The 16543-nt window shown below is 47.5% G+C and overlaps 1 protein-coding gene across 1 annotated transcript in view; it reads right to left on the bottom strand.

Annotated features, from left to right (window-relative positions):
* Positions 1-16543, bottom strand: part of LOC140907438 (alpha-2-macroglobulin-like protein 1) — a 50146-nt gene that overhangs the window by 18247 nt on the left and 15356 nt on the right. The window contains exons 12-19 of the mRNA XM_078851810.1: positions 15980-16144; positions 13776-14060; positions 13218-13281; positions 10433-10578; positions 10051-10197; positions 8908-9096; positions 5086-5200; positions 444-564 (exon numbers count right to left, since the gene is read on the bottom strand). Coding sequence (XP_078707936.1) covers positions 444-564; positions 5086-5200; positions 8908-9096; positions 10051-10197; positions 10433-10578; positions 13218-13281; positions 13776-14060; positions 15980-16144 — 1232 coding nt within the window. The remainder of the gene's footprint in view (positions 1-443; positions 565-5085; positions 5201-8907; positions 9097-10050; positions 10198-10432; positions 10579-13217; positions 13282-13775; positions 14061-15979; positions 16145-16543) is intronic.

Here is a 16543-nt window from a genome sequence, read left to right on the forward strand (position 1 = left end):
TAGGGCACCAGTTTCTTTAATGCAAATTATTTCACATAGATCTCTTCATAAACCCCCAAATAAAAGACAGGGAGCAGAGACGGGGGGGGGAGGAACTGAATTGTTCCCCCCATTTTGAAGACTCAAAGAGGTCACTAAAGGTTTCAGTCAAATTTTGGGTGCCTATTGTGTACGTGTGACTATGATATATTGCTTGGGAAACGTGAGCAGCCCGCTGGGTATAGACAGAAGCTTCCACTTCCTACAGTGGCACCGTACAAATAATGAAGATAGGGATTTTCCAACAAAGGCTTCTCCTCAGCCCCTATGCTGGAGGAGTATTTGAATCCCACCATGAGGCACTGCGAAGTGAGGCACAGCACCCTCTGGAGATGGCAGAGGGTTTCATGCTCAGGGATCACCAGTGATTTTCTTCCGAGGTGGACCTGTGGGGGGTCACTCACCCAACAGGGACCAGATCCCAGATCCAGGTCTCTGGAAAACGTGTCCGTGGTTTTGTCTTCTTTTCCTTCTCGGGGCTTGGCGCCACACCAGCATGTGGCTGAGGAACAGGCAAGGGAATGACTGTGGAGAGTAAAGGGGCGGGTCAGTAAAGATGTACGGGCTACTGTGTTTAGTGTTTCAGGGGGAGATTTTCTCCTCAGTCACAGACAGCCCAGCACTTGGACATCAAGTTCTGGCAGAGGAGAGGGGTGTGCGAGGGCATCAGCCCCTCAGTAGGACAGTCTGACACCAGGACAATGACTTCAAGGGTCGGTCACAAAGAGATTGGCATATCGGAGAGCCATTCTAGTACCTATCGCTGTTTGCGTGGTTTGGACAAAGTGTTTGTTGTTGGATGTAAAATTGTTATGGGTGAGGATGAAATGGATGAATTTGGAGCAGTGTCCATTGTCCTGTAAATATTTGAGGAAGTCTGCTATGCTGTCATTGTGAGGAATGCTGGTGTGTAGGGAGGTGACATCCATGGCGACAAGGATGCTGTTCTGAGGAATGTAGTTAATGTTGTTGAGTTTCTGGAGGAAGTCACAGAATCATAGAATATCAGGGCTGGAAGGGACCTCAGGAGGTCATCTAGTCCAACCCCCTGCTCAAAGCAGGACCAATCCCCAACTAAATCATCCCAGCTAGGGCTTTGTCAAGCCTGACCTTAAAAACTTCAAAGGAAGGAGATTCCATCACCTCCCTAGGTAACGCATTCCAGTGCTTCACCACCCTCCTAGTGAAAAAGTTTTTCCTAATATCCAGCCTAAACCTCCCCCACTGCAACTTGAGACCATTACTTCTCATTCTGTCATCTGCTACCACTGAGAACAGTCTAGATTCATTCTCTTTGGAACGCCCTTTCAGGTAGTTGCAAGCAGCTATCAAATTCCCCCTCATTCTTCTCTTCCGCAGACTAAACAATCCCAGTTCCCTCAGCCTCTCCTCATAAGTCATGTGTTCCAGTCCCCTAATCATTTTTGTTGCCCTCTGCTGGACGTTTTCCAATTTTTCCACATCCTTCTTGTAGTGTGGGGCCCAAAACTGGACACAGTACTCCAGATGAGGCCTCACCAATGTCGAATAGAGGGGCACGATCACATCCCTCAATCTGCTGGCAATGCCCCTACTTATACAGCCCAAAACGCCATTGGTCTTCTTGACAACAAGGGCACACTGTTGACTCAGATCCAGCTTCTCATCCTCTGTAACCCCGAGGTCCTTTTCTGCAGAACTGCTGCCTAGCCATTCGGTCCCTAGTCTGTAGCAGTGCATGGGATTCTTCCGTCCTAAGTGCAGGACTCTGCACTTGTCCTTGTTGAACCTCATCAGATTTCTTTTGGCCCAATCTTCTAATTTGTCTAGATCCCTCTGTATCCTATCCCTACCCTCCAGTGTATCTACCACTCCTCTCAGTTTAGTGTCATCTGCAAACTTGCTGAGGGTGCAATCCACACCATCCTCCAGATCATTTATGAAGATACTGAACAAAACTGGCCCCAGGACCGACCCTTGGGGCACTACACTTGATACCAGGTGCCAACTAGACATGGAGCCTTTGATCACTACCCGTTGAGCCCGACAATCTAGCCAGCTTTCTATCCACCTTATAGTCCAGTCACCTGGCCCATAGTTCTTTAACTTGCTGGCAAGAATATTGTGGGAGACCATGTCAAAAGCTTTGCTAAAGTCAAGGAATAACATGTCCACTGCTTTCCCCTCATCCACAGAGCCAGTTATCTCGTCATAGAAGGCAATTAGATTAGTCAGGCATGACTAGCCTTGGTGAATCCATGCTGACTCTTCCTGATCACTTTCCTCTCCTCTAAGTGCTTCAGAATTGATTCCTTGAGGACCTGCTCCATGATTCTTCCAGGGACTGAGGTGAGGCTGACTGGCCTGTAGTTCCCTGGATCCTCCTTCTTCCCTTTTTTAAAGATGGGCACTACATTAGCCTTTTTCCAGTCGCCCGGGACCTCCCCCGATCGCCATGAGTTTTCAAAGATAATGGCCAATGGCTCTGCAATCACATCTGCCAACTCCTTTAGCACTCTTGGATGCAACGCATCCAGCCCCATGGTCTTGTGCTCGTCCAGCTTTTCTAAATAATCCCGAACCACTTCTTTCTCCACAGAGGGCTGGTCACCTCCTCCCCATGCTGTGCTGCACAGTGCAATAGTCTGGGAGCTGACCTTGTTCGTGAAGACGGAGGCAAAAAAAGCATTGAGTACATTCGCTTTTTCCACATCCTCTGTCACTAAGTTGCTTTCCTCACTCAGTAAGGGGCCCACACTTTCCTTGACTTTCTTGTTGCTAACATACCTGAAGAAATCCTTCTTGTTATTCTTAACATCTGTTGCTAGCTGCAACTCCAAGTGTGATTTGGCCTTCCTGATATCATTCCTACATGCCCGAGCAATATTTTTATACTCTTCCCTGGTCATTTGTCCAATCTTCCACTTCTTGTAAGCTTCTTTTTTGTGTTCAAGATCAGCAAGGATTTCACTGTTAAGCCAAGCTGGTCGCCTGCCATATTTACTATTCTTTCTACACATCGGGATGGTTTGTCCCTGTAACCTCAATAAGGATTCTTTAAAATACAGCCAGCTGTTAAGTCGGTTGTGTCCTGGAGGAAGGTGGCCCTTTGAGTGGTTTGAGGATGGTTTCTATGAGTCCCGATATTCCATCAGTAAGAGTGCCATGGCCACATATAATGGGTCTGCCTTGGTTCCCTTGTTCGTGTACCTTGGGAAGCACGTAGAACATCCCTGGGGTGGGTTTGTGCGGGGATGGAGTTTGTAGAGTTTTTCTTGGAGTTGTCTGGGGAAGGATTTAATGATATCCTTAAATTCATGGGTGCATTGTGGTGTGAGGTGTTCTTTGAGTTCATAATAGTAGATAGTGTCAGAGAGTTGTTGGTTGGCCTTGTTAACATAATGAATAGGGCCCCACCAAATTAACGGACATGAAAAATGCATCACAGACCATGAAATCTGGTCTCCCCCCGTGAAATCTGGTTTTTTTGTGTGCTTTTACCCTGTACTATGCAGATTTCACGGGGCAGACCAGCATTTATCAGATTGGGGATCCTGACCCAAAAGGGAGTTGCAAGAGGGGTCAGAAGGTTATTTTAGGGGGACCGCAGTATTGCCACCCTTATTTCTGTGCTATTGGTGGTGGGGCGCCGCCTTCAGAGCCGAGTGCCCGGCCACCCGCTGCTGCTCTCTGGCCACCCAGCTCTGAAGGCAGCACCCCATCAGCAGCAGCACAGAAGTAAGGGTGGCAATACCAGACCAGGCCACCCTTACTTCTGCGCTGCTGCCTTCAGAGTGGGCGGCCGGAGAGTGGTGGCTGCTGACTGAGGGCCCAGCTCTGCAGGCAGCAGCGCAGAAGTAAGGGTGGCAAAACCACCCCATGACATCCTTACTTCTGCCCTGCTACTGGTGACAGCTCTGCCTTCAGAGCTGGGCTCCCGGCCAGCAACTGCCGTTCTTCAGCTGCCCAGCTCTGAAGGCAGAACCGACACCAGCAGCAGCGCAGAAGTAAGGGTAGCAGCACTTGCAACCCCCCTCCCCCCCCGAACCTTGCTACTCCTCCAACTCCTTTCTGGGTCAGGCCCCTACAATTACTCCACCATGAAATTTCAGATTTCAATATCTGAACCATGACATTTACGATGTTTAAAATCCTATGACTGTGAAATTGACCAAAATGGACCGTGAATTTGATAGGGCCCTAATAATCAACATGGTTAAGGCCTATGCTGGCTTCCTCTTTGTCTGCCTGTTCATCCACTATCTGGTGGTTAGATTTCAGATACTGTATAGCTTTCCTCTTGATGGTAGAGACATTGTGGTGGATGTGATGTTTGTTAAGTACTTCACAGTCATTTTTTTCCTGGAACAATCAATGTCATGATCAAGAGTATGGTTTTGTCTGCTCTGTGGTGTCCAGTCAGATGATTCTTTTTTCTTACAGTTGTTGGAGGGGACATGGTAATTGTGAGTTGTGTCATCATTATTATGAAGGAATTCTTCGAGGTGGAGTTGGCAGAAGAAGTCTTCTAATTCTCCACATGTTAGTATGGTATCAGATTCTGTGATGGTGCAGAAGTTCAGTCCCTTAGAGAGAACAGATAATTCAGCTTTAGTTAAGGGCAGTCTTGATAAATTGATGATATTCAGGTAGAGTTCATGTGGTGGATACTGGTGCCATGGTTTCTCCCGGAGGTGGTGTTCTGTGTGTTGTGGAGTAGTTGTAATTGGTTCCACTTTTTTGTGTTGGATAGAGTTTGTTAGGCTTCTGGTGGTGTTCATGGTGTTGTGTGATTCAGAAGCCACAAGAACCCACGCAGAGCAGCAATGTGTATACGTTGTTGGCCTTGCATGTTGCACATAGTTAATAAACATAGTTAGCTGGACCCCTCTTTGCCCATATGGGTCCTTCATAATATGTTTTTTTGTGTATAGAACAAAAGATGCAAGAGGGAAGGCTGTGGCAGCAGGTTCAGAGAGGAGAAAGGGGAGTGTGAGGTGGGGATTAGCCTCCCTCAGTCAGACACATTCTGGCAGGGAGTCGGCAGAAGACTAATTCAGTTCTCACCATTATCACTGTCCTGGGTTCTGGCAGTGTGCAAAATTCTTCTCTTGTAGGTTGGCCGTTCACAGGAAACGGGCTTCTTCACTTTGGTGTTGGTTAAAATTTTCATTCTCAATTGCTGTAGAAAATGGAGAGAACAAAAAAATGACCAATAGGAGGGAAGGGGGAACAATGAAAGAAAAACCACCCCAGCAAATTCTAATTAGTGAGACTGTGGCAGCCAAAGTGTTGCAAAATTCTGTATGTTCAGATAGAATCCAAATTTCACATGGTCAGGCCCAGGAAAACGTATGACAAAGTGCAGACAAATTTGTGATAAATATTGGAGCTGATTCTTCTCTCTCATGGGAGTAAATCAAGTTCAGCTCTACCTAAGTCAATGGTTTTACCCTGATAACAATGAGCTCAGAATCAGCTCCACTAAATCTATTAAAAAACAATTCATGAACAAAATCAACTTTACTATGTTATAAATCTGTTCAAAAGTTGGACCGTGCAGTATCGGAACACCAGGCCAGACTCTAGGATTTTTATGCAATTTATTACTCAGTCCTAACTCATGGAAAACTCCCATGGAAGTTACTGGCAACTTATCTGAATAGGGGCTTAACTAAGCATGTGGGGCAATGGTTGGAATAAGGATTCCAGGGTTTGACCCCAGGAGAGGATGAATGCACACCTGGTGTAAGTCCAGTGGACATGGATGTGACTCCACTGGATGTGACATCCCTTCAGGAGGGATGAATTTCAATCTTTATGTGTAACAGTCGCTTTTATACATGACAAAACCGAGTAGTTATTGCACAACTCCTCTAGTTATGTAATAACCTTTTGAGAAGTGCCTTAACCATTCATGTAAGGTATAAGCATCTGTAGAGTATATACGTTCCTGCCGAGTTAGAGTCTTGCCATTTGGTACACAATCATTCATTATGGGTCACTGTGAACAGAGAAAAATCCTCGATTTGAAAGGTCATTTTCCCACCACTACTCCCCCAAAGATCATTATTCTTGGGTTGTTTGTTTTTTCTTGTTATTGAGGATTCTGGGTAGCGTAGTCCAAAGGCATTTCCAGTATTATAAATCTTAGACTGTCCTGTGAAGCCTTTGGTATAAGTCACTATCACAAGTGGGATTCTGCTTTTGCTGAAGTCACCTGCAAAACTCATCTACTGCAATGGGCATATTGCCCTTGTAAAAGACCACTCACACATCACTGGAAAAACACAGCAAGATTTGGGAGGAGAATCCCTTGCAATGAAACCACAATTCCCATCCCTGTTCTCTCCTCATGTTCCGAACCTCACCTCTGACAGTGGCGTAGGCTATAGAGGTCATAGAATCATAGAAAAGTAGGACTGGAAGGGACCTTGAAAGGTCATCTAGTCCAGCCCCCTGTGCCGAGGCAGGACCAAGTAAACCTAGATCATCCCTGACAGGTGTTTGTCTAACCTGTTCTTAAAAACCTCCAATGATGGAGATTCCACAACCTCCCTTGGAAGCCTATTCCAGGGCTTAACTATCCTTGGAGTTAGGAAGTTTGCAGAAAGCCCATTACTTTTTTCCCTTCCTTAAGGGGACATGGAGAACAACTCATCACCGTTCTCTTTGCAACAGCCCTTAACATATTTGAAGACTGTGATCAGTTCCCGTCTCAGTCTTCTCGTTCCTACAATAAACATGCCCAAGTCTTTTGACCTTTTCTCACAGGTCAGGTTTTCTAAACCTTTTCTCGTTTTTGCTGCTCTCCTCTGGACTCCCTCCAATTTGTCCACATCTTTCCTAAAGTGTGGTGCCCAGAATCAAACACAGTGCTCCAGCTGAAGCCTCACCAGTGCTACGTAGAGCGGGACAATTGCTTCCTGTGTCTGACCTACCACACTGCTCTTGATACACCCCAGAATGATATTAGCCTTTTTAGCAACTGCATCATAGCGTTGACTCATATTCAGCTTGTGATCCACTGTAGCTTCCCCCACCACTTGAAAGGGTAAGAGGGGGACCCTGCTGCAGCCCCCACAACCCAGGCTGGGGGTGAAGAGCCCCAGTAGCAGCAGAGGTGAGGCTAGGGGAGGCACCGCTGATGGGCAGATTGGAAAGCAAGAGGCAGAACTGATTTGAGGTCTGAGCCAATGGGAGGTGGGGGCTACAGGGCAGAACTGAAGAGGACTGGGGGACTGAATTGACGGGGGCTGGGCAGATGCACTTCAGTTTATTTTCCCTCTGTTTACCGTTGTGCCATGTCTTTAGCTTAGAAACTTTTCATTTACGTTTAAACACACTGGAGCTAGACTGGATTGATGCATTTCAATGTACAGTGGTACACTTCTAATCAGGCACTTGATCAGATCCTTATGCAACATAAAGTGATCCAGTAACTGAGTGCGGCACCGTACTTTTCCGGGGGGAAAAAATAGTGTGAGCGAGTGTCAACTACATTTCTGGCAATGAGAAAGGAAAATTAGAGGGCTGTTCATTTCTTTTGAGTTTAACTTCTAATTTTAATGGCATAGTTTGTACAGAATTAATATTAAAAGCATGCTGTTTTAATAGCACAACAGAGTATTTGTATAGCTATTTGTTTGCCATATTGTGTTGGAATATTTTCTTCTAGCACTCTTAACCTTTTATTCTGCGATTAATAAATACGATCTGGCACATCACTCTTGGAAGGTTGCGACCCCAGTCTGGTGGCAGGCTCACTAAAGAGCAAACACCTGCTGGGCCCTTTGGCCCTGGAGATCACCCTTTTCCTTCCAAGATTTGGACACAGCCTTATCCGGCCCACTGGAAAACGTAAGTGAATACCACTGCTGTAGGGAATTCACTATTTAAAGACATACACCACCATGTGTATTACTACCAATAGGTGACAGGTTTCAGAGTAGCAGCCGTGTTAGTCTGTATCCGCAAAAAGAAAAGCAGGACTTGCGGCACCTTAGAGACTAACAAATTTATTTGAGCATAAGCTTTCGTGGGCTACAGCTCACTTCATCGGATGCATTGAGTGGAAAATACAGTGGGGAGATTTATATACATAGAGAACATGAAACAATGGGTGTTACCATACACACTGTAACAAGAGTGATCAGGTAAGGTGAGCTACTACCAGCAGGAGAGCGGGGCCGGGGGGGACCTTTTGTAGTGATAATCAAGATGAGCCATTTCCAGCAGTTGACAAGAACATGTGAGGAACAGTGCGGGGGGGGGGGGGGGCGGAAGGGGGAATAAACATGGGGAAATAGTTTTACTTTGTGTAGTGACCCACCCACTCCCAGTCTTTATTCAAGGCTAAGTTATTTGTATCCAGTTTGCAAATTAATTCCAATTCAGCAGTCGCTCGTTGGAGTTTGGTTTTGAAGTTTTTTGTTGAAGAACTGCCACTTTTAGGTCTGTAATCGAGTGACCAAAGAGATTGAAGTGTTCTCCAACTGGTTTTTGAATGTTATAATTCTTGACATCTGATTTGTGTCCATTTATTCATCACCAATAGGTGACGGACTTAAAATGGTTTAGTTTGTTTTAACTTTCATTCAGCTTTACAACTGGTATACCACCTTTCAAAACCAGGCCTGAAATAACCACGGGAATTTAAAAATAGAGTGTTTGGCTTTGAGCAGTGGTAAAACAGCAAAGGGAAGGACGCCCAGTTTATAAGAACCCTGGGCCCCCATCAAACTTAATTCGGTCCTGGGAACAGAGGATTGTTAGCAAATCTCACAATTCTAGTTTTCCTTACAAACTCCCATGTATGTACAATACGCCATACCAGTGACCAATACAGGCTTAGGAGAAGTTTTGTGCAGGAGCAAAGAAGGTACCCACCTTAAACAGACTATAGACATCAGCTTCACTTTGATACCAGGGAGCTCCCATCAAGGATCGTCTGTTCCGGGGAGTAGGGAGGAGGGGAAAGACAGGGAGCAGACAAGGATATGGCTCAAAGTCTTCCAAACGATAAGGAAATCCTCGGCCGCCAATCATATAATCCTCTTCAGATCCCAGCTCATACACCTGGAATGGGAAAACAGAGGTTACTGCACTGAACTGATTAGTGTGAGTGTCTGTGTGTGTGTGTGAGAGAGAGAGAGAGAACCATAGTCCTTTACCGGCAAGGAGCAGGACAGCTCAACTTTTGCATCATAGGCCCCATACTACTAAAAGCTCATGGCGATTCTCTTTTCCCTCAAGACCTCTTGGAGCAGGGAGATCTAAATTCTACCCCTGCTATCAGCATGAAGTTTTGAGTAGCCACAGTCTGCAGCACAGTGCCAAAGAAAGTCGTGGGTAGCACAGGTTTGTTACTCTAGGATACTATTTTGCCCATCTCCAAAGCTTTTCACACATGGGCCTCACAGAAGCATATGAGCATCAGTGAATTAAGTCTCACAACCCGCATACCAGATGAAAGGGAAACTGAGGCACAGAGTGGTGTAGTGACCCAAGGGCCAAGGTCACCCAGCAAGTCAGTGGCAGAACTTGGACTAGAACCCAAGAGTCCTGGCTCCCAGCCCCTTGATATAACCATTGGCCCAGACCCCCTCATGGCAGAGAAATGTGGCATAGGTGAAATAGCAGGAGATGCCACATTGGGCAAGCAGAGGGCCAGCAGCAAACCCACTGTCAAACCACACCTTCCCTGGAGGGAGCTCCCACTGCTCCTGTGAAGCTACCCCTTCCGTCTCTCTGCCTGCTGCCCCCACAGCCTTCGTTCCAAGGGTGGCCCCTGGAGCAGCCATTGTGGGAACAAGGAGGAATCAGCCACCTGCCTGGCAAGGGGACAGAGTGAGATAAAGGTCTGTTGGCAACCAGTGCATAATGTAAGGGGTCAGAGAAGCTGGTGGTGGCTGGGTGCACCCACCTCATGTGACTGCCCTGTTCCAGTACCTCAGAGTTCTCCTCTGGCCTGGTACCTCCTGCGGGGTTAGTCTGGCCAGGGTGTGGCTGGGACAGAGCAGGTTTACTCACACTCTTTGGTGTCATGACTCTATCGTCCTTCAAGAGGACGCTCCTGTCCACGGCACGGATGGAGCACAGGGAGCCAGGGTCGGCCTTCAGGTGCAGATTGACCTTCGACCCTGGGAGGTCCTCCTCCTCTGAGAAACCCAGTGTCACCTATGGGAGGAGACAGGATGGGTTTATCAAATGGAAGAGGGGCACAAGACAATGAGGGTGTATGAGCCACGAGCGACAGAGAGGGAGAGAGAGACTGGGAGAGGGAGGGAGAGGTGGAAAGAGCCTGCTAGAAACACAGACAGAAGGGCACAGGGATTGTCGAGTGTATGTCATCCCAGCCAGATCGCCCCTCTGCCACATATCCCATTTCCCCCACTTCCTAGGCGACACTCACCTTGTGTTTGAAGCATTTGCTGACTGTGAACACGTCCACATCTGCTGCCACCTCTCCATCAGCGAATATGGCGTAAAGCAAAAGCCTGGCAGAGGGTGCAAGTTCAGAGCTGATAGGCAGAGTCAATGAGAAGGAGCCCTTCAGTGCTGTATGAAGGAGTGGGAAGCAAAGGAAATGCTTATTTAGATCCATGTGAAACATAAAAAAGGGTGGAACTTACTGTTGCTGGATGTTATTGAGGAAGAGGATTTCATGGTTCCTGCATGTGGTTTGACACTGGCAGACCAGTGCCAACTAATGCCAAGGCCACAGGTCTCACTGAACACTGACAAATGCACAGCTGGAAACTAATTTGGCTTACCTGAGGGTTAGTATTGTTAAAATAGATACTAGAGTTATAAGAATGTGTTTAGTGTTTAGATTTTATGGAATGTTCGTAGGATCCTACATGTATTAATCCTACTTATAATACCTGTATTCCATGGTATAAAGTTAGATTGAGTGTTTGCATTATAAACCTCTCTAATTGTGTAACTCACTGTGATGGGGCATCTGCCCCACATTGGCAGAAAGGGGGTTAAAAGCAGCCCTAGGGAGGCTGTGCAGGAGGTAGCCAATCATAGAAGGGCTAATAAGAGAAGCCAATCAGGGCCGGGCTGGCCTGTATAAGAAGGACTGCAGAACAGCACAGTGTCAGTTACTCCCTGGAGCTTGAGAAGGGAAGAGGACTGACTGCCTTGCAGGCAAAGGGTAGCAAGCACCCTGGGCAAAGCAGTGCTGCAGACTGAGGCCCTGATACAAGGGCAAGGAGGGTGCTGGGGCCACTGAAGGAAGTGGCTAGACAGTGGACTGCAGGTCCCCTGGAAGGGGGGAACATGGAGTGTGACACAGCTGGAGGGCAGTGTTATGAAGAAGATGCCTCACTCCTGGGAGTGACATGGGTCCAGGAACAGAGATGACAGTGGGTGAGACACCACCAGCAGAGAGTGTAGTGCTAGTTCCCCAGAGAGCCAGCAGGAGGCACTGCAGTGGTGAGTTGCACCCTGTCACACTCACCAAACAGGAAAAGAAGCACTAATTAAGGTAAACTGCTTGTCCTGCACACAGTATGGCCCACTGAAGTCAAATGAGGCATTGTGTAGCACCAAAGGACAGAGACCTTGTTGATTCCATTTCTTACTCCCTCCAGGAAGAGGAAGCTTGCATATGAACTCATCCCATCAGCTTGGATTCTGGTACAAAGGGGATAAAAATCCTTGACAAGGAGAAACCAGTCCTTTTATGCTCTCTGGGTTCAGAGAGGCAAAGATTCCTAAACATTAGCAAGAGATCCCCATGCTGCTTGGCATAGGTCAGCCCTAGCGAACATCTAAAGCTGTTTATTATAGAAGATATTACCTTTTTAAACTTAAGATTGTAACTCATGTGTGTTTCCAGTTTTAACCTAGTAAACTCTATTTCTTTTCTTACTTAATACATTTAAGTTCATTTATGACAGGATTAGCTATAGACATTGTCTTTGGTATGAGATCTGATCACAACTGATGTGGGGTAAGTGACTACTCCTTTGGGACTAGGAGTAATCTGAATATTATTGTGATTTTTGGTGTAAAGTGACCATCTATCAGACAGACTATCTTGCCACCCAGGCAAGCTGGACTAAGGGGACTGTCTGACTCCATGGTCAGACTATTACAGGGCTTTGGGAGTTCATACCTGCTACTGGCCTGGTGAAATCTAATCACAGAACATACTACCAGTTTGGGGTGTTTGCCCTGTTTTTTGGCAGTCTGCCCTGAGGTTGGCACTCATGGTTGTGAGCCGCACTCAGGGCCAGTGCAACCACTAGGTGAACTAGGCAGTCACCTAGGGCACCAAGTGGTTGGGGGCAGCCAAAAGTGCGCTCCAGGGAGGTGGTGGAGCGGAGGTGAGCTGGGGCAGAGGGGCGCAGGGAGGGCCCACTGCAGCAAGCAACTGGGGGTGGGGGTGGCGCTCCCTGCCTCAGCTCACCTCTTCTCTGCCTCTTCCTCTGAGCGTGCTGCCCCACTCTGCTTCTCTCCCTCCCAGGCTTGCGTGCCAAACAGCTGATTGGTGTTGCAAGCCTGGGAGGTGGAAGAAGCGGTGGCATGCTCAGGGAGGAGGTGGAGCAGAGGTGAGCTGGGGCGGGGAGTTGCTGCACGGCTCCCCAGGCTGAGCGGGTCGGGGGGGGAGCCTCGAGGCGGGGTGGGGGGTGGAAGTTTCTCCTAGGGCAAAAACATCCTTGCACTGGCCCTGGCCACACTAGATAGTGTGACATGTGGATAAGAACAGAGACCTTCACCAGGATAAAATTGACAACCCCCCCCCCCCCCGATATACTGACCCTTCATTGTCTCAGGGTCAGTAAACCTTCCTCCCTCATGGAAGACTGCTGAACAGGTGAGGGGTGAGTTTTATGCCTCTCTATGACAGCATCTGCCATGGGCCAGTCAAGGAATCATAGAAACATAGGATGGGAAGGGACCTCAAGAAGTCATTTAGTCCATCCCCCTGCACCAAGGCAGGGCCAAGTATACCTAGACCATCCCTGACGGGTGTTTGTCCAACCTGTTCTTAAAAACCTCCCATAATGGGGAGGATACTACACTAGAAAGACCAAGGCAGCAGGTGGGATGCTGGACTAGATTGCCCATAGCCTGGCATGGCTGGAGCCTGCCTAACCATACCAAGATGTCCCACTAGCCTGATCCATTATGATGACTTCCATGGAGTTTATTTCATGTGCATCTTGGGTTTTTCCACTTACTCTCCTCCTGGCCAACTGGCACCGGCGTCTGTCCACTGAGAACGATCCTGCCTCCTGAGACAACCTGCGGAGGAGAGACAACAGCCTGTCAGGGGGCCAGGGTTCTGAGAAGAGAAAATGCAGAGAGAGAGACTGGAAGAGACAGTCACAGGTGCTTTACCTTTAAACTGTTCATGGACAAGGGACCAGCTGCCTCAGATTTCCTCTGAACAATGGGACCTGTGGGAAATCCAAGGCCAGGCTGCCAAGGTGCTCACTGGCAGCCATGCCTTCCGGTACCACACACAATCAGGCCAGATTGGCAACAGGGGAAAATAGCCTGTCCCCTAAGGCTGGCTCAAGACATTCCTAGCTGGATGAGCTACCTGGGGTGGCGGTCAAAATGCTGGGAGGCTGGCGAGGGGGATTTCAGAGACATGTATTCCAGGTAGCGAGACATCTACAAAGACAAGCATAAAATGGAACCCGCAAATTGGCCTATAGACCCATAAATAGTTACCCCTCTTGCATGCCACTGTTGTAGAAATATCATGTGATCCAATTGCCCTGGCTGCTCACCAAATAATAGAAATCCACATGATCTGCCCCAGGGTCCAGCTCATTCCGGTCCAAGATATAATCCACCCGCACTTCCTGTTCCTGGTCACAGGGCAGCTCCTCCTCCACCTGCTGGATCTCTAGGAAGCTGTTGCTCTCAGAGTAGAAAGGTTTCAGCCAGTTGAAAGCCTCCTGGTGCACTATTGCAACGGTGTAGAGATCCCCCTCGGTTATGTTCACAATGGAGTATCTGCCCTTCAGAGCAAAAATGCATGGCAAGCTGTCAGAATTAACCAATGGAGGCGCCTACAAAGGCGGGAAATACGCAGTGCGACCACCAGAGTTATATGTCCAGGGCCCCATGTAATCCACAGAGGCAGAAATTACAGCAGAATCTACCCCCAGCTGCAGAACTGAACTCCAGGATATGAGCTTCCTTTTTCTTTTCAACTCTGTTTTGAACACTCATGATTTCAGAGAACTTAAATGTGAACTGCATGCAGTCAGTAATGCCTGCCTGAGTCTGCAGACAGCCAGAGAGGTATGAACTGCCCATTCATTGCAATAACGTGTTAACTTGGAAACCTACAGATAACAGTTACAGGACAACATTGTTAGCTGGATATTTCTGCAGTGAAATAGTTAATGTACTTGTCCCAGAATCCCAGCCTGCCTTCTGCACTTCCCCAGGTGCCAAAAGTCCCAGTTATCCCCTGCTCAACTGCCCAAACCTCTAGCTTTCTCTAACATCTATAATGCAACTATGTGTCCTCAGTACCAAAATATGCAGCAGATTGAAAAATGAAAGTTATGAGCCAGAGTAAAATAAATTGAATTTAATATGAAAACAATGTTACCCCTTTTGACCCAAGCAGCTAGCCAAAAATGTGGAGTCTTGTAGTGTATTCCGGTGGGGAGCAGAAACTAGAGTCAGGCATTTCTTTGATGCAATGTTTTGTGTTTACAAGGAATGTACAAAGTCCAGTTTCTCTGAGCACAGAAGGAACCAAACCACAGGAGCTACTTTCCTTGCTCACAGCCCCAAACCTTTTAGCCAGAATCCAACCCAACACCTTTCTCTAAACTTCTCCCAGGGACGCCGCTCCATGATCAGTCCAAGCTACATCTGTAGCCTCCTTCTCTGCCTGTTTCTATCAGTTTCTTGGCTCCTGTTCCTGCTTCTCTCTCCCACACACACATCTCCCCAAAACCGTACCCAGCAAAGCTCTCCATCCACATAGTTGTAATTTCTGGGCAAAGTGATAGATGCCTTTGTTTTGGGGGTGATGTGGGCCTGCATTTTGGGTTAGGCCCACTATTGTTTCTTCTTTGAACCCAAACAAAGGGCATCCGTTAACCTCACCAGTTTCAGCAAGGCTATAACAATGAATGACATGGGCTACTCCAGGGGTTGCATTATTCATCCTCAATATTTATGTCAAGCAAAGCTTCCATGTCTAAAAATGACCTGCAGCTGCCCTGATATTTCTAGCTGTCTGCCCCAAAGTGCTGGAGGAAGCAAAGGGGCCTCGCCACAGAATTTAGGCCCAGTTTGCTGCAGAGCACTTGATGCTTTGTACATAGAATACATAGCCACGGTACTGGGAACAGGCTATGGAGACTTTCACTGGGAAGTCATTCACTGGTTGCAGTGTCAGGGGAACAGAACAGAGCCAGAGTGCCAGGGAAGACAATGTTGAGCACTTCAGTTGTAGAGCACTGGTTCCAATCCAGCTCCCAGGCTGTGGGGAATGGATGGCAGTGGGGGATCAGGAAAGGGGCTTTGGCACATATACCTCTGGGACACTGGTGCCCATTCAGTGACAGGTATGTAGGTGATAGCATTTCTTAAAATACATCTTAAAATCTGCCTCAGAAGCAAGGAGAATAAAAGATATTGCCAAGGTTACAAATAGTGGAGGGAAACGGGAGACTGCAGAGGGAGATATAATTGTACTTAAGGAGGCTCCTCCTGCCCAAGGGAAGCACTTCCTTTGTTGGGACATGGGACATTGGGCTGAATTGTTGCGATGGAGCTATGAGTCTTCCTGGTCAAGGCAGGCAGCTAACAGGAAGGGCTCATTAAAGCTGCCAAGGCAGGCAGAGCAATGTGCAGTACTGGGAGCCAGGAGTCCAAGGTTCCACAGCCTGCTTCCACTTCTTCTGATCTTTCTTCAGATCCCCCCCCTAGCTCTGACCCTGCTTTGTCCACCTCTGTGACTCACCCTCAGAGAAACCAGAGTATTGTTCCATTTCGCAGTGTCTAGTGAGAAGTGGACTTCACCCTTCTCATCTGTGACGTATGGCAGGTGCGTCTCCACATCATTGACATCCACAGTCAAGTAGACAGTGTGGTTTTTGACGGGAACATCATTGATGGTAAAGCACATCTGCAAAGAAGAAAGGGAAATAAACACCACCTGTTCCAATAATCGCTGTGCTTGGGGGGTTGGGAGACATGATACCCTCTACGTGCTGGAAATCAGGTGAGTTCTGGCACTTAATACTAACCCTTTCCACATAAAGGCTCAAAGTGCTTGATAGGTTACAGGCAGAATATAGGGGTCCTAATGTCCATTGCTGAAACAACATCAGCAGCAGAGTAACAATATGCAGGAGTTTTGGACAAGAAGGAAAGGGAGAGACTAGTGGGGGCATTTTAAGGACAAGAAAGATAATTATCTTGGCCACAGAGTTTAACACATCTTTTCCTTTACATAATAGTACAGAGTTAGTCCTTAAAGATTGGAAATGGTTAGGACTTCAATTTTAAATCTCATCTGAAACTC

The sequence above is a fragment of the Lepidochelys kempii genome, chromosome 1, assembly GCF_965140285.1.
Source record: "Lepidochelys kempii isolate rLepKem1 chromosome 1, rLepKem1.hap1, whole genome shotgun sequence".
Lineage (NCBI taxonomy): Eukaryota > Metazoa > Chordata > Testudines > Cheloniidae > Lepidochelys > Lepidochelys kempii.